The following is a 17,991-nucleotide window of genomic DNA, read 5'->3' on the forward strand; positions in this document are numbered from 1 at the left end:
ACAAAATACTAAGAAAAAAATCTAATATCTATTGACTACATGTTGAAACAATAATATTTTGGATATATTGGATTAAACAGAATATGTTATCAAAATAATGTTACTTGTTTAAAAAATTTTATAATGCGCTTCTACAACATTTTAAATTACATATGTCTCATATTATATTCCTATGGGACCGAGGTGCTACCCTAGACATTTTTACCTCGGGCATCAGCAGGAAAGTCAAGCCAAAGAGAAAACAGTCTGCAGCTTTTTGTCAGGTGCTCAGGCCACACGTTATCCTATCAACTCGCTGGCAGGAAGTTCTCCTAACATCTCCCCTGAGTCATACCTGCTGCGGATCAGCTCTTTTCCCTAACCCAGAGGGAGACAAAGGTCAGGCCCATCGTTCAGTCACTCATACTCATTCCTCATTTCTTCAGGGTCCTGAGGACACTGTGCCACCCCTCACTCCCGAACCACCTTCTTTTCCATAGGCTGGTTTAGAAAGAACAGGAACTGAGTCAGGCCCACGAAACTTAGAATCCCCAATACCACTTAAAAGGTGACAGGACGAGCTGCTTTGCCTCATTTCACGGTAAACGGGATGATGCGAATGACTGCGCTGAGCGGGGCTGTCCTTGGCTCCAACAAGACGAGCCTCAGGACAACCACCTGACCGCCGCTGGAGGGCTCAGCTGGCCTCAAGGCGCACACAAACCTTGCCTTCCTTCAAAGGTTCTCCCTCATGCCTTCCTTCAAAGGTTCTCCCTCATGCCTTCCTTCAAAGGTTCTCCCTCATTCCCTCATATCCCTCAGGGCATCTTCTCCAAGTTGACCAAGGCTCCCTCAAAAACAAAATAAGGGGAGGGAACTTCATGGTGACCCTAACTGGCTGGGGCCAAGAGGGTGGATTCAAATGTAAATAGCGTGGTGACAGGGGATTCCCCAGGTCCTAGAGGGGAAGCGACCCGGCTTCAACATGCAAATAAGACCCACAATCCCTGAATGAGGCAACATGATATGACGTAAAGCGAGTCATGAGGTCAGGGAACTGGTCAAGAAAGGAGGTGCGGGGACCCCAGGCCAGTTACGAGAGGCCCAGGGGGTCTTGCTGGGAATGAGGAAGGGAGTGATTTGGATATGGGGAGAGAACAGAGGTCAGTTAATTGAGGGGAACGGGGAGGAGCTGGACGCCCAGGGCCCGAGAAGCCTGGGGAAGCAGGAAGTTTCCACGAGGCCCCTCTGCCTGCGCTCCGGCTGCCTCCCAAGGTGGGGTGCCCTTCCCATCCCCTGGTTCCCCCTCCCTCCGACTCCTAACAGCCTTTTAAGACGTGGTTCCCCCCACTGGAGCAGCAGGTCCACATGGACAGGGACCCCTCCAGGCTGGTTTAGGGTTTAGGCACAGTTCCAGGACCCCGGAGCATAGAAGGTATCTGACCTCCCTTAAAGAAAGCAGCCCCCGGGACACAGGAGGCGCTCAGCCCCAGGGGGGTCCTGCTGTGGACTTCCAAGGCACACAGCGACCCCGATCAGCCCTCCGCCCAGGACAGCGGGCCCGGGTTCCAGGGCCGGCCCTCCCAGCCAGAGACCCCAGCCGCCTCCAGCTCAGGTTCAAGCTAGGAGGCTGACCAAAGTGGGGTGTCCTCCCCTACCTCCTGAGCTCAGCATCCAGCCTACCTGGCACTGCCCCCACCCTGCTACCTGGCTCAGGTGACCTCTGCCAAGGGAAGAGAGAACAATGAACTCTTTTGACAGAGAGCTGGGAAAGGAGAGATTTCTGGGAGCCGTCCAACTGCAACATTAGCCCGGTGTGGGAGAGAGAGAAAGCCCGTCTGTCTCACACCGGCTCCGGGACCCCATTTCAGGTTCCCGGAAGGGAGACAGCAAAGGTGGTTTGTCTGAGAGCGAGGGGGCCCTTTGTCCTGCCCCCAGCAAGGGGGGACCCTGTCCAAGATGGAGGGCTGAGGAGTCCCTAGCACTTGCTGGGGGGGCAGGAAGGAAGGCTGCCCAGGGGCACGGGGTGGGAGGGTGTGCAGGGGGTGGGCTGGGGGACAGGGAGGCACTGCCCCGTACTGGGTGTGGTCAGCCCAGATTCCTGGCGGTGGCAGCAACATGGCCCTCCCTGTGCGGCTGTCACCTGACACCAGGGGCCCAGCCATGCAAAAGCCAAGACCAAACCGCCTGGCCCTGGACGGGGCAGCTGGTCAGGAACACACTGTTTGTTCAGGGCCTGGGGTGGGGGAGGGTGGCCCAGGCAGGAAGGGCGGCCAGCGGGTTTCACCAGGGGAGGCAGGGCCTCGAGGGTATTTTCAAGGAAGGGGTTTTAATTTAACATGAGCTTACGTCCCCTTGTCTCCTCGGAGTCACTTCCTCCCTCCTGAGGCGCCCAGTGGGTCCCGCAGTCCCCTCATTTGGTCCTCAGTGGCCCTGCTGGCACTGCCAGCTGACCTCTGTCTTCCCAACAGGCCTGAGGACCCGGCATCCGGCACAGGTAAAGAGACGGAAGGCCGCACCCTGAGGCCACACGGCTGTGGGCAGACGGAACCGGCAGCCGCATTCCCCAGCCGGTGCCCCCTCCAGGTACTCAGGCTGTGCACGCCTGGAGGCCTCAGTTTCCTCACCTGCAGAGTGGGAACAGCGCCCACCTGTGAGTCGTCAGGAGGCTGAGGCGAAGGTGAGGCAGACCCTGTAGGGCATCAGCTGTGTGTGGGTGCCATTCAAAGCAATTTAACTCACTCAGCCCACCAATCTGGGTGTAGGGGTGATTACAACGCCCACTTTACAGATGAGGAAACTGAGGAGCAGAGAGGTTAAGTAACGTTTCTGTAGTCACTCAGTGAGGAAGCAGCACAGCTGGCATCTAGACCCAGGCCGCCTGGCTCCAGGGTCCCCGCCCCAACCACTGCATCACCTGGCCCCTTTGCTGCTTGGCATGGAGCCCGTGGTGAACCAGAGCTGCCCCTTGGACAATCAGTCCCCAGCAGGGGGTTCAGAGCATCTGTCCACAGACACAGCTCCTTCCCAGGTACCAAAGCCGAAGAAACAGGACATGCTGCTCTCGGCCCGCCGGGGGCCATGTCCCTGCTCTCTCTGAGGCACCTCGCTTGGTGTGGGTATCAAGGAGTTGGGCCAGATGGTACTGGAGGGAGAGGCCCAGCTGGTGTCTGCAAGCCTCTTGGGCTGGCCTATGATGGTGCCACCGTCCCACCTCCCAGCTCACTGCCCTGCAGACCGGCACTTCTGGGATGGACACTGCCTGCTTCCCCAGACGTGAGGCTCTGAGCTCCAGCTCTGTGTATCCCACTGTCTGCTGGGACCTGCCCTCACCTGAGGGTGCCAAGATTCTCCAAACTGAACCTCGAGCCAGATAACATTCACAGAGCTGTGCTGATACTGGAACCACTAGCCACTTAGGCCCTTCAACTCATACACTAACTCGTTTAATCCTCACACCAACACTGTGGGGTGGCTTCTGTTACCCTCTCCACTTAGAGATGAGTGACTTGTCCAAGGTCACCCAGCTGGTGAACCCAGGCAGTCAGGTGCCGAGGTTGGCGCCACTCACCCCTGGGCAAGACTGCCTCTCGATAAGTGGATGATCATAATTGTTGCTATTCTGTCGGAATCGAATGTATCACTTTCCTCAACCCTGCTCCTCGCCCCTCCTGGGCTCCCCAACCCAGGGGGTGGCACCACTGCCCAGCCAGGATGCAGGACAGCTGCCTCCCTTCCCTCCTACGCTCCGTCTATTACCAGGTCTCATCAACCTCTCGCCCTAAATAAGCTCTCAACCAGGGGCTATTTCACTGGCCAGGGGACACTGGGCAGTGTCTGGAACATTTTTGGTTGTCACGTCTTGGGGAGGCAGGGCCAGGGATGCTGCTAAACAGCCTCACAACTCAGTGGGCCCCAAAGGCCCCAAATGTCAACGGTCAACCCTGCGCCCCAACCCCACTGCTGGGCCCCAGTCAGTCAATGCAACGTCTCCTAAGTGCTCTGAGCTTACCTGCTCCTGACTGAAAGGTAGGGGAAAAAAAAAAAAAGGTCCCAGAGTTACCTCCTCTAAGTCATAAATGAGATCGCTCACTCCCCTGCTCAAAACTCACCAGGCTCTGGCGTGTCAGACCCAGATTCCCAGGTTCCAGCCTCCCTTGATCCCACAGCTGAACTCACAGCCAGGGGGCCGGGGCAGGGCTGGCGTGGGTAGGACCACCCAGGCTCCCAAACCTTCCAGGATCTGGACTCACCCTCCAAGCCCAACCCTTCGGGCTCCACCATTCACCCAGAACCTAGATGAGATGAGTCTAAGCCCCACCCCTCCCCAACAGCCCCCCCAAGACGTTCCCCTCCCAGGAAGTGGAATTTTAGACCATCAGCCCCCTTCCTTCCACCAGACTATAAATGTCCTGGAGGGCAAAGGTCTTGTCTGAGATTCCCAAAGCCCCAGCGCTGGGCTGTGTAGGTACTCAATGCATGTTTCTTGGAAGTGAATGGGAGGAAGAAGGAATTCCAGGAGCCTCCCCTCCCCCTCCCCAGCCAGGCCTGGGGGTGGGGCAGTCCAGTTTGGGGGCACGGGGTGGAGGGGGGGGCATGATTCTTCTGCCCCAGCCCCACCCCAGCCCCACCCTGCTGCTGTACAGTTGGAACTTGGGGCGGGGGTTCACCCTCTGCACTGAGCCTGTCTATCCGGTTTCCACTGGAATTGGCCACCTTTTTGGGGTGTGAGATCCCAGCATCATCAAGGGCAATGGAAGGCGACAGGGGTCACCCAGGCGCCGAGGCGGATGCTGAGGTTCTGAGACCCACACCCAACACCCATGGGCTGCTCCCTTGTAAGTGAGAATGGCAGGCTGCTGGGGCCCAGAGATCCCCCATTCATAACATATGCACGCCCACATCCCAAGGCCCAAAAGCCGTGCCCACAGCTTCCTTCCCCCAGTGGGAGGAAGTGTTCATTTAGGGAAGCCCTGATCCCAGAGGCAGTAGCCTCACAGCCACAGGTCAAGAAAATCAGAGGAAACCTGCAGAGCAGGTTGGGACCCTGACTCGCCTCCAACAAGCCCCCGGGAGCTCTCTCTCCCTGGCAGGCAGGCAGCCCCTGAAAACAGCACCTGACACTCCTGGACCACTGTGCTTAGCACTTCAATGATCTAATTCCGTGTAATCCTCATAGCAAGCCTACGCAGTGGGTGACGGGCACAGGGTCATCCAGCTTCTAAGTGGCTAAGCTGGATTTGAAGCCCACCCGTCAGCATGTCCTGGAGGGGTCCTGGGACCCCTGAGGGGAAGAGCATCTTGCTGCTCCCCTTCCTGCAGTCCACCTTCCAGGGTGGAGGGAAGCTGAGGCACGGAGGCCAAGGGCCTAGATCAAAGCAGAGGTGAGAGGAGCGAATTACCCCGAACCGGCTGCGGATTGCTAGGTGGCCTCGGAGCTAATAAACCACCCTGTGTTCCTTCCCCTTTACAGGCCAGCCCCCAGGGAAGCCCCATGATCGTGGGTAAGAGGACACCCGCTTGGGGGGCCTTAGGAGCAGGTGTGGAGCTGGGGTGGTCAAATGCCAACCCCCACCCCCACCCCCCGCCGATACCTTCTCCCAGGTGCCTCTCCCCACTCACCCAGGCCTACAGCCGGCCAGAAGGAATTATGTGTTCTGCCTGCAGGGAAAGCTGTGTTTTCCTTTGAGGGTAATTTGAGGAGGGAGGGAACGGCCATGGCCTGTGGCCCCAGGGCTCCAAGGAAACTGGCATCACAGGAACATCCTTATACTTCGCAGGGTTCAACGCACTTTCACCTTTCCCGGCCCTAGGCCTGCTCCATAACCCCGTGAGGAGGGAGGCAGGACAGGTTGTTTTATCCCCATTTTACAGGTGGGGAACACTAGGCTGGAAGAGGCGGGGTGACCTGCAGAGGTCACACAGCCAGCGAGAGACATGGGACAAGGAGAGCTGACTCCTGGGCGTCCTGTCACCCTTTCCCAGGAAAGCCTCTAACCAGACCCCATTTCCAAAATCCAATTCCCGGGAGGCATAGCAGGCAGTGCCAAGTAAGTACCTTAGTCCAGGTAAAAGCGACCCCAGCGCCAGCCCCAGCCTGTGGGGAGGGTGATACCTTTTGTTTGTTTGTTTGGTCACGCAGCGCAGCTTGTGGAATCTTAGTTCTCCAACCAGGGATCGAACCCGCGGCCTCAGCAGTGAGAGCGTGGCGTCCTAACCACCGGACCGTGAGGGAATTCCCTGGGCACGTGACACCTTCGTGCCTGCCATAAACGCCCAGCTGGCCCTCCACTCCCCTTACCTTGTTAAACTGGAAGAGGTCCCGCTTGAGCCTCTCCCTCGCAGGGTCATGTCCCGGCCTCAGGAACCTCCTCATCTTGCTGTGCGCAGCCCCCTAGGGAAAGGCAGGCAGCTGCTGAGCACCAGCCAAAGGAGGCCCGGCACCCCAGAGCCCGACCCGGCGCCCAGGCCCGCTCGCCCAGCTTAGGCAGCCTCTCCCCAAGCACAGCAGGCGGCCGCCCCCGGGGCCGGGCCAGCTTCACCCTTGGCTTCCCCACGCCTCATGCCCCACCCGTGGAGCGCGGTTCCCTGAGAGGAAACCGGAGGGAGCTCTGGACCTGGAGGCCGGAGCTGGTTAATGCTCTGACGCTTGCTCCTGGCCACCTGTGGCCTAATAAAGCCAACAGGAGAAGCCGGGGGAGGAAGCCATTTAGCCCGGCTTTATGGCAACAAGGAGGGCCAGAGGCCCTGAGGTTTTAAAGCTTAATTGTTAACCTGTTTTCTGAAAAACCATAAAACTCTGGCTAAACAGAAAGGGCAACTTCACAAGCCTCTGTCTCCAGAGCCGGCTGGAAGGTGGGAATGCAAAGGCTGTCCACCTGGGCTCCCAGATCAGAACCCCGATGGGGGAGGGGAAATGCGCTGACAACTCCAGGCCAGGGCCCAGCAGAGCTCCCTGCGGGGGGTATGGGGTGGGGGGGGGGCTGCACACCTGGGCAGATTCTTCCTTCTAACTTCAGGGAAGGCTCTCCAGCGACTCTGGGCTTAGGCTGCTCCCACCCGCCACAGCCGTCTGGAACCTGAGTGAGTGAGGCGCAGAGCACACAGTCGGGGGGTGCTGGCCCATCCCACCCCACAGCCGGGGCCCATGGTGGAGCTGGGTCCGCCCGCACGGCTGCTGGGGCTCTGTCTCTGGAAGCCCAGGCTTACAGGCTGCCCCACCTCCCACCCTCAGCTCTGGCTCTCCGGTTCCAGCTCCCCTGGGGCTCTGATGGGGTGTGCTCGGAAAGGCTCCCTTTCCCAGGGGCCCAATGGAGAGCAATCAGGAGAAGAAATCTGCTCCCAATAAAGAAACCAGCTCCAGGCCCCAAAACTGTCCTCCCACCGTAGAATGCATTCCCAATCCAAGGGGAACTATTTCTGGCTCATCCTTGGGGGAAGGGGGTGGGATCACATGTGCTCCAGCTTCCGGCTTCCAGGAGCACAACCTCCCACTGACCACAGGACACCAAGGCCCGTCCTTGGAAACACAGGGGCTCAGGCCCACCCTGGAAATGGTCCCATTCACACCTGACACTATAAGGGAAGGAGGCAGAGCCAGTCCCTGCCCTGGAGGAGCTTACTCTGGGGTAGGGGCAGGTAAAGACAGGACAGTGCACAGTGCCAAGTGCCCTGATGGAGAGGCACAGGGGCACCCGGCTCAGACTGGGCAGCAGGGGAGTGTCCTACTGGAGAAGAAGGTAGTTAAGCTGAGACCCGAAGGATGCCCTGAAGTTTCTGGCTTCTTGAAAGGTGACAAAAATTAACCATCAGGCCAGGACTTTGCATATGAATGGACCCTGGCAGGCACGTGCGTGGCAGAGTTGGAGGGACTTTCTGGCAGAGAGGCATGTCCCAGGGCGATCCAAGCATCTCCAGCTGGGAACAGGCGGAGACCAGCCCTCTGCACGCCTCACCTTCTGGGGACCCCGAAAAGGCCGCCACTTGTGAGAGGGTTGGAGAGTAGAGGTCTGTGCCTTCACATTTTGGGGGAGCCAGAGCAGAATGGGGAGCCCCACTTCTCCAAGGAACAGCAGGTAGTCGGGAAACTCCCAGGTGCTCACTTGACCCGAGGCCCCGCAGTGGGTTCAGGGAACAAACACGGGAAAGTCCCGGAGGCTCCTGGGCCTGGGAGTGAAAACAGACTCGGGGCCTGCAGCGACCTCGGCCTCCTGGACAAACAGCTGGGCTGGTGGCCTCGCATTCCAGCCATGGGGGAGGGTAGCGCCAGCTCATCAATCTGCCACCCCAGGCTCCTGGCGATGCCCCGTCTCCCTCTCCCGGCCCAGGTCACCGGGTCAGAAGCCAGAGGAGGCTGGGAGGGACGCCCTGGAGGAGGAAACAGGCCTGCAGACTCCAGGGAGAGGCCACCCTGGGTTCTGCCCCGGGGACCCTCTCAGGCTGCAGGGTGGGGACAAGCGGGCACAGGGCCATCTGTGCCAAGGACCCACACAGGCTCAAGGGTGACACCGCCCAGTCCCAGGGGCAGACGTGCAGGTAGGAGGGAGGGAGACAGGATGCGGAGCTGGGTGGGAGAAAGCCCCACTCGGGGAGGGAGGGCGGGCACTCCATCCACCCGGCTGCCCCTGGGAGCCCCTGCTGCCTACCAGGCACTGAACCAAACCTTTGTGCGTTAGAACAAGGTGCACCTAAACCTCATCCTGGATGCTCGTTCTCCTTCCAGAAGCCTCCCTGGAAGGTGAGTGGAACATCCCCACGTGGCAGACATGGAAAGAAGACCACAGAGGCTGGGCAACTCATCCAATCACTAAGAAGGTACCAACAGAACTGAGATTTGCCCCCAGGTGTGGAGAACTCCTCAGTCTTAGGTCTCTGGGAGGTAGCAAAGGATGCAGACAGGACAGAGGATGCCTAGTCACAGCCGTGCAGTTCCAAGGCGCAGACACATGCAGACACACACACTCCCACATGCCTTCAGCTCAGAGCCCAGCAAGCAGTGTGGGTCCTGGCCTCTGGTGAGGTCTGGCTGGGCAGAGCCGGGGACCCTTGCCTGGACCTGCCACTCATTCCAGCCAGGGGCTGGAACACCACTGGCCTCGGGTGACGGAGCCAGGACTTTCAGCGTAGCTCCCAGTACAGAAAAACTGCCCATGTCAAGGCATAAAAAAGTGCCATTGCTTCTTGAAGGCGGACAGGTCTGGGACTGGCTGGACTTACCTCCAAGCAAACCCTCAGCTCCACTCACCCCAGGCAAGAGGTTCTCTGCGGAGAAGCTTCAGGAACCTGAGCCTGGAGCTTCCTGGTGTGGAACAGATCCTACCTACTCAACCCACTCCTGACGGGGGTGGGGAGATGTAAGGGAAAGAGCCCAGGGCTTGGGACCCACAGCCAGGGCTCAAGCACCACAGCTCAGCCCCTCCAAGCTGGGTGGCAGCTCCTCGAGGTCCGGAGAGCTTGTCTGCTGCAAGCAGGGGGAGCAACGGCAGAAGCCATTGCCTGGCGCGGAGCGAACACTGTCTGAGGACCGGGCATACGACCGTGACAGACAGACAAGATCCTCCAGTTCACCGAGCTTACATCCTGTCAGGGGAGCGCGATGACTAAGAGGTACACAAATCAGTCAGCGGGATGGTTTCAGAGAAAGCTCAGAGCCTACAAGAAAATAAGGGAAGATGCTCAGCTCGAGTGACCAGGGTTTGGTGGTCAGAAGGACTCAGCGAACCTTCCCGAGTCTGGGTCTGCGCATTTGCCGTTCCTTCTGCCTGGGGTTCTTTTCCTCCAAATACTCACGAGCCTCCCTCCCTCGCCTCCACTCCAACGTGCGCACGCTGAATGAACGAACAGAGGTGATAATACCTCCACCCAGTCCTGAATGGTAGGAAGTGGTCAGCCACGGGAGGATTCGGGGCAGGGCGTGTCAGGCAGCAGGCTTCCGTGCCACGAGGGGCTGGGCGCAGGCAACAAGGAGGGATGACATGGGTCGGAAGGGGGGCCTGGTGGGCCACAACAAAGAGCTTCAGTTTGACTCTACTGGGAACCCCCTGACAGTCCTGGGCAGGGGCCTGATGTGGTCCGCCCTCCCCTCCCCCACCCCATGTCCCCTTCTGCTTGGCCCTGTGTCCATCTCCTCAGCCCCCGCACCAGCCCCATTCATTGTGGTCTCCGTGCTTTTGTCTCCACGTTTCTCTCTGATATAACCTTGCCCCTCAAGCAGCATACAAAAAATCACCTTCCCAAAATCATCTCCCCCTGACTCCATCCGGACCACGTTCACCATGCTCCCTCAGCGCTTGACTGTGCCTTATGCTAAAATGATGCCTAAAACCACTGTGGACTCGGGCACTCGTCTAGCTCTGTGGACGGTCTCCCCCGCCTTGTCGTGCTTGTCATTAAGCTGCTAGGAAAAATCAGAAGCAACCTAAGCGGCCAACAACAGGGGGCAGGTGAAGGGTGCTCAGCCCGACGATGGAAAGGGTACAGTCATGAAAAGGGCAGGAGACGATGGCCATGGAAACATATGTCCTATGTATCCAAGAGTCAGGTAGAGTCTATTAAAAATATTTACATAAGTCGACAACACAGTGGAAGGGTTATGGGATTACTGGTGATGCTTTTTCTTCTTTCTGTTTATCTGCCTCCCAGGCAGGGGAAATAAGAGGATCACACGGGAGGGGCCCAGGTGCTGGTCAGGTGTGAGGGCGGCCCTGCGCTCACAGTTGGCACTCAGTCCTGCTGGGGGATCGCTCCTGCCCCGCCCACGGCTATGGACACCAAATGGGCACAGAGGCAGGGAGTAGACAGGTGGGTGGAACCAGCTGTGTGGCCTCATGTTTCAGGCGCCCCTGGTCCGGGGCGAAAGGATGTTACTACTTTGCAGGCTATGACCGGTGAGGCGGCTGTGAGCTTCAACAGGAAGGCCTGGGAGGAGCTGGCAAGCTCTCAGGTGCTGTGTGCTTCAATGACGCTTTTACCGTGAGGGGTGTGGGGTAAGAGAGTTCAGGGGCCCCCCAGGCTGAGAAGCCCCCCAAGCCTGACACCAAGAAGGGTCTGAGGCAAAGACTGGGGAAGGAAGGAGCTCCGAGGGTCCCGGCTTCCTGCGCTGGGGGTGCCACCTGGCTAGAGCACAACCCGTGCCGGGGGTGCTTCCTGAGAAGAAACACCTTCTCCATCCGCTGAACTTCCAAAGATTGCCCAACCTCGGCCTCCATTCCTGTCCACTGTGCCCTCCGTCCGTGTCCAGACCTACCTCTGAGCCGCCCTCCCTGCTCTGCCGGGCTCTCTGGTCCCTCGGTGGTGGTGGGGGGGGGCGCGTAGGGTACAGGGCTGGCTGGGCCATGAGGCTTGCTGACCTGTGGCTGATTCGTACTCATTCTCCCCACAGGTCTGTGCCGTGTGCGTGGAGCTGGCCTGAAGGGTCCCCCGCGGACAGCTGACCTGGCGATTCCCTTCGCTCTCACTGCTCTAATCAGTCAACACTGTTGCCCGCCAGCGAAACATACCAGGGCCTAGAATTGGTCTCCCCACACCCTGATGCCCACCCCGGAAAAAAACAGGAGAGCTGCGTACTTGGCAACAGGCTAGCAAATTCACACCCTGTCTTCCCTTCCCATCCTCTGCACATAGACCCTGCCCCCACCCCTGCATCTCAGGAGCTCAGGGCTCCTGAGTGGAGGCAGTGGAGGCAGAGAAGAAATAAGTGCAGGCGAGTGGGCTTGTCTTGGCTCCCCGCTCTAAGCAGCAGGTCTGATTGTGTCACAGGGAGGAAGACGGGGGTCCCCAGAGCAGACGGCTCATCCCACGCTGGCACTGTTTGGAGTGCCTGGGCTAATCTATCCCCAGGAGACCAAGGCTTGGCCAAGCTGCGTCAGCCTGTGCTGGAGGTGTGTGATGGGCCAGCCCCCTAGAAGGTCCCTCCACAGCCTGGGCACTTCCACTGAGCTGCTAAGAGAGGCTACATCCGGAAGCAGGACTCTGGACATCTCAGGCCCACGGGAGAGAAGGCTCTTGGAGTCACACTAGCACCTGCTCGTGTTCACGATCTCCGGGAGCACGCACGGCATGAGGTGCAGTCCCAGGCTCCGCTCTGCTCGTGCTTCCCATAGCCGGCTGCTGCTAAGCTGCCCTCCCTTCCTCAACAACCTGCGTGTAGCTTTGGCCTCCGTCCGCCGGGTGTGAGTTCGCCCCTGCACCTGCCACGGCGGGGAGTGGTAAGAGAGGGCTGTAAGCAGCTGGGGCAGCTGCTGACCCTTGGGCACCTGTCCGTCCCAACTCAAGATGCCCACGGCTGCTTTGCCAGCGCCTGAGTTATCCTGGGAAACCCAATCTCCCAGAGGCACTGGGCAGCCCCTGGCCAGCAGCTTAGCAACCAAACCTTGGCAGAAAGGGCACCTCTGTGGAGGTGGGACTGGAACACCGAGAGCGAGGGGGTGGGAACCACAGAATTGTTGTCGCTGCTGTTAGGTAATGAAAGGGATTGAGAGGGACTGTGGCCAGATGCTACTTGAAGAACTTTACAAGCATCGTCTCATGTAATTCTTACAATTACTTACGAAATAGCCAATTCTGAGAGCTATGGAGCCCGGGCAGTAAGAGTCCAAGTCCCAGTCTGAACGCCAACCAGGCTGCAGACCGTCTGCTCAGTTCAAGCCTCCCTCCCAGGACAAAGGGGCTCGCCAAGAGCAGGCTGGATGGGACCACCTGGGGTCAGCAACTATAGCCTGACCTGGCCCTCCACCCCTCACTGTCCGTCCCACGGAGCCACAGGCCAGTCCCACAGCCCTGGGAGGGCCCTCCTGCCACCCCCAGGCTCTTCCTGCAGGGTGGAGTGGGGAGTCGTCCCCACATGCGTGCGTCCTCCCCACATCCCCATCCTGGGGGCCTCAGTCCCCTTCTGCAATCCAACACCAGACTCTCTCCAGGGAAGTGACAGACTGGATGTGGTCAAGCACAAGGAAAAGCAAAGCAGTTCTGGGGAGAACACTGACGACTTGCCCAGGCTGGGCGTGGGTGGGGGTGGGCAGGCTGCCTGGCTCATCCCATCAAGCTCCATCCCACAGCCTCCGACTTGCCTCAAGACTTGAACGGCTGACCCAAGCAGCTTCCAGGCTATGTCATCTCCAGGGGGGAGGGACCGGACCCCGCCTGACCTGTCCATGGTTGTATTTCCTGTGCTGAAATGTGACCTTTTTGATGAGGCCCATCCTGACCACTGTTTAAAGTTGCAACCTGCCCCCCTCCCAAGGGGTCTTGATCCCCGGCTTTAGTTCTTACTCTATAGCTCGTATTGCCTTTTAACAGATTATTTACTACCTACACTCATTTCCGGTCACTCACACTTCCCATCCTTTAGAATTTGAGTCCTGTGACGGCAGAGACCTTTGCTTGGTGCAAGGATTATGCCTGGTGTCTATACCACACCGCACGAACAGAGGCACCAATAAATACTTGTTGAATAAATGAACAGCTGGGACTGAATGGGGATCAGGTAAGCAAAGGTGTTCTCCAGTCAGGAGCCACTGACCCTAAAGAGTACTGGGCTGGGGCCCCACGGGGTCCTCAGGGAACTTCCCCGTCCTGTTCTCAAGTCTCTGACCAAGGCCAGGGCCATGTGCCTATCATGCCTGACATCCTGCTTGGGGATACCCTTACAGGTCCTGCCTCAGCCCCAGGCTCCAGGACACCCAGCTCCTTGGCAAGTAGATCCAACAATAACATTATTTACTAGAATCAAACAGTCCTGTACCCAGTCCCTCTCATCAAACCCTGGGAACACCGAGTCAGGTGTCTCGAGAAAAGTCTCCTGTCTCTGCTGAATTCCTGAAGGGTACAGTCAGGTATCTAGCAGCTTCCCTGTCCCCACGCCCAGAGGAGCCTCTCCTAGCTCACAAGAATTCACTGTGGTCCCTGGGAAGGGGAAGGGGAAGGAGTGGGGTGACTCTTCAAAGGACCAGTTTCCTCTGAGAGGCAGGGCAGGGAGGGAAGGCCACCCCCAAGGGAGCTGGGCAAGCCCCATGCTGACAGGGCACAGGGAGAGGAGGCTTTCCCGGGGGATCCTAGGGAGCCAGGGCTGGAGAAGAGCGAACAGTACTGGTGGCCCTACTGGGGGACGCCCAACTTCCATCCCATACCCCACTTTCTCCCTGAAAACTACTCCTGGGCAGGGGAAAACAAAGTTGCCAAACAGACCTGGCATGCCTCAGGAGACCCAGGGGGAGCCCTGATGGTGATATCGCCTGATGAGATAAGAAGGTCTCTCCGAGCTGAGTACTCAGGATAAGTGAGTCCAGGCAGCCAGTGCTCTTCAGGGCAGCCAACCCAGGAGCAAGGGCCATTGGCTTCTCGGGCCTCCACCCTGGCCCCCGATCCAGGTGTCTCAAAAGCTGCCTCTGCCACGTCAGGAAGGACCCCCTTCAGGGAACACCACAAGGCCCCTGGAGGCTCTTGCCAGGGATGCTCAATGTCTCCAATGCGGTAGATAGGGGGTCACAGACTGATGGCAGAGAAGCCAAACTTTCCAGCTCCGTGTACCATTTTCTCTATGGGAGGGAGGGTCCTGGGGCCAGGAAGTCCTGGCAGGAGAGGATACCCCTTCCCTAAATGAGGTTGAAAGGAGGCACTATGGAGTTCACAGAAAATCTCCTTAATTACAACAGAGCAGTGCAGGAATGAGCTACCCCAACCTATCCGCCCACCAGGGTGCAGAATGTATACAGCCAAGCCTTCCCCTGAGCAGAAAGCAAAGCAGAGGAGATTGTACACACACGCTCCTCCCAGGAAAGGCCTGCCAGCGGGGGTCCGGCCGTTAGGCCTCACTCCTGGCTTTTCCAAGGAGCAGCAGAAGTCCCAAGGGCCCCTGGAACCCGAAGTGAGGTTAGGAGAGGCCACTGCCCTCTACCTCTGCTCTCCAAGGAGCAACATCCTCATTCTAAAAGTTCTGATCTCCAGAGGCTTTCAGAAATCAGGATTTCTGGACAGAGAAGCCAAATTCCCTCACAACCCGTCAGGCACATCCGAAAGGCCCAGGCATCTGCCCAAGTTTCCGCAAGTGACCACGCTCTGTATGCTTCGTGGGGACGCTAAGCAGCCCACCCTCACCTGGCGCCAGCTATGTGCCAGGCCACACGTGTTTATGACGTTTTTCATCCTCTCGTCAACAGCTGTAAAAATAAGGCTTGCTGAGTTCTGGTTAAGTGACAGAGCCAGGGTCCTCCAGCAAGAAACCGGCAAGGCACAATTCAAAACTACACCTGAGTCGAAAGACACTAAAAAACTTAATGAGCACTATATCTGAGGAAAGTCCGTGAGGCTCGAGGGAGAAGTTGTTTTCTGTCTTATTTTACACTTTCTAAAACACTTCATTTGCCCCAGTGGGCTCCTATTGCCATTTTTATTTTTTAAACCAATGGGGTCAGCTGGGATTAAGGGCCTTTTTCTTTCTTTTAATGCTACTGTGCATTAAAGCGCTGCTAAGTACTAAGTCACTAAGTTACTAAAATTATATTAATCTGGAACTTCCCTGGTGGCGCAGTGGTTAAGAATCCACCTGCCAATGCAGGGGACACGGGTTCGATCCCTGGTCCGGGAAGATCCCACATGCCGCGGAGCAACTAAGCCCGTGCACCACAACTACTGAGCCCGCGTGCCTATAGCCTGCGCTCCGCAACAAGAGAAGCCACTGCAATGAGAAGCCCGCGCACCAACAAACAGTAGACCCCGCTCGCCGCAACTAGAGAAAGCCCACACACAGCAACAAAGACCCAGTGCAGCCAAAAATAAATAAATAAAAAAAATAAATTAAAAAAAATTATATTAATCCGCTGCTAAAGGGGATACTCCATTGCCTCAAGGAAAAGTAGGGCTGCAGGATGACCCCAGACTTTGGAAACACTGCCCAGTGGCTCCCACAGACAGTGGCCCAGTCTAACTTCAGAGAATAGGAGCAAGCACTGGTCAGAGCCCCCAGAGCTGGGTTTGAGCCCTCACTGACATAAGTGAGCACTGGGGGCAGATGGTTGAAGAAAACCAAATCTGAATCCCCTGTGCATAAAATAAAGAGGTTGGACCATTCCCATGCTTCAGCTCACAAAGACCCAGACTGTTCCTCAGAAGCCACTTCTGACTTTGGCTTCCCCTGGGCTGGGCTAGGGCTCTTCTGTTCCGCTGCTCTATTCCTCCCACCTGGGGTTTCCTGTCTCCCTGACACACTCCTCCCCTCCCTGATCAGAATTCCCCTCTGCAGCCTGACAGGACCTTGAGTTGTAAACTCTGCAGAGGCTCCCTAGAGCCCAGGTTAAGACGCCCTGCATCTGGCACATGGATCCCCATGGGGACGGCGCCGAGTCTACGCCCCGCCCACCTCACCCAAAGCTCACCTGTCTCAGGTGAGAGCCTCAGGAGGCCACACCACGGCTCTCCTAGTTACAGTCGGTTCTCCCCACAGCCAAAGCTTGGTGTGTCTGTGAACCGTCCAGCCTGAGCAAACCAAGAGCAAACTTTGCACACTTTCTTCGGCAAGACGGTATTTTTCACTTCTTGCCAAGCCCCAGTGTCCCGCAGCGCAACCCAACCCCCGTGGTCTTGGAGAAGAGACTGGGTCTCCGTAACGTCCCCTAAAGGTATCCAAAGCCGCCTGAGGCGGAGAAAGGCCCCAAGACCCAAGTCCCTTCCGCGGGCTTCCTGTGTCCGGGGATTAGGAGGCACAAAGGGCCGGCAGGGAGAAGGCCCAGATGGCAGGAGCAGGGGCTAAGCCGCAAACGTAAAGCGCTCCGGCCCCCGCTCGCGGAGAGAGGGCCACTCTGGAGACGCGCGTCGCCTGCCTTTCCGGCCAGGCGCCTTACACGTGGGGCCCGAGACCCGGGGACTCCGTCTCCGCCCGCAGTGACCCTCGCGCCCAGCCGGGCCGAGCACCTGTTTCCCTGCTCTCCAAAGCCAACACTATTGTGCAAACCCGAAACCCAAATTCTGTAATCGCGGGCGGATCAGGCACAGAAAAGTTCCCAGCGGCACTTTCTACAGGTGTCTTTCTCCCAGACGAGCGGAGCGACGGGATCCGGAGCGAGGCGAGCGGATCTGCGCGCAGCCCTCCCCGCCCAGCCCGGAGAAGCCAGGGGTCCCGGCCCTCCCCTGCCTCCCCGCCCCGAGTGGCGGGCGCCCCAAGTGGCGGGCGCCCCGAGGGGGCGGGCTCAACTAGGTGGGTCCCGGCCCTCACCTCACCTGGAACTCCAGGCCAGCCCCCGTCCGAGGCCTCCGCGTCCCTCGGCGCCGGCCACCGGCTCCGCTCGCTCTGCCGCGCGCCCACGGGCTGCTGGGCGGCAGTCTCCTTCCTGCTCACCTCCGGCGCGGCGAGCAGGGGGCGGAGCCGCCGCTATTTACATAAAGGGTGAGCCGGCCGGGCCCGCGGAACCCGGAGCGCAGCGCCCCAGCGGCCCGCCCCCTGGGCCTGGCCCCGCCCCCGGTAGCGCAAAGCCTTAGAGGCCGAGCGCAGCGCGGGCGCCCTCGGGGAGGGCGGGGGCCGTGCTCCGGCCAATCCGCGGCTCCGTGGACCGCGGGGGCGGGGCCGAGGCCGGCGTGAATATGTACGAGGCACTGCCGGCCCGCCCTCGGCCTCACCTGGGCGCACCTGATCGCAGGACGCCACGCCGCGCCCAGTGTCCCGCCGCCTCCCGGAGGAGGAAATAGTTCCCGGAACGCGCGGCTGCCCCGGGCCACCTCCTAAACCAGGGGAACGGTCCCTCCCACAACCTGGCCCCGAGCTGCCCCGGAGGGAGGGGCATAGCCCGGCCGGCTCTTCCTGTCCGGGTCCCTCAGAGCAGACCCCAATCAGAGAGGGTGACCGGCGAACAGGGGGCCAAGTTTCGGGACCCAAGAACTAGGTGGTTTGGGGACTGGGGTGTCGCCGAGGCGCCTCCTCTCTGGGCGGCCTCCAAGCCTGGACCTTCCTCCGAGTCACCGGCAGCAACAGCGACCGGAGTTTTCAGCACGACGAGGGAGGGGATTAGGAACGAGGAGAGACAG

At 58.9% G+C, this 17,991-nt stretch overlaps 1 protein-coding gene across 14 annotated transcripts in view; it reads right to left on the reverse strand.

Moving 5' to 3' along the window:
• LLGL2 (LLGL scribble cell polarity complex component 2) overlaps positions 1-17,346 on the reverse strand; it is a 33,473-nt gene extending 16,127 nt beyond the window's left edge. The window contains exons 1-4 of one of the 14 annotated variants that reach the window (XM_089900072.1): positions 17,191-17,346; positions 9,556-9,630; positions 6,971-7,058; positions 6,281-6,373 (exon numbers count right to left, since the gene is read on the reverse strand). In XM_089900072.1, the coding sequence (XP_089756198.1) occupies positions 6,281-6,355 (75 nt within the window). In that variant the 5' untranslated portion in view covers positions 6,356-6,373; positions 6,971-7,058; positions 9,556-9,630; positions 17,191-17,346. Of the gene's footprint in view, positions 1-6,280; positions 6,374-6,970; positions 13,580-16,349; positions 17,063-17,190 lie in introns of those variants that run through there. The other 13 variants (XM_089900074.1, XM_089900069.1, XM_022589615.3 and 10 more) reach the window with 13 other exon arrangements.
• Between the last annotated feature and the right edge of the window lie 645 nt (positions 17,347-17,991).

This window comes from Delphinapterus leucas, chromosome 19, assembly GCF_059928025.1.
Source record: "Delphinapterus leucas isolate spDelLeu-1000000601 "Yukka" chromosome 19, BTC_Dleu_Yukka2, whole genome shotgun sequence".
In the NCBI taxonomy this organism is placed as follows: Eukaryota; Metazoa; Chordata; class Mammalia; order Artiodactyla; family Monodontidae; genus Delphinapterus; species Delphinapterus leucas.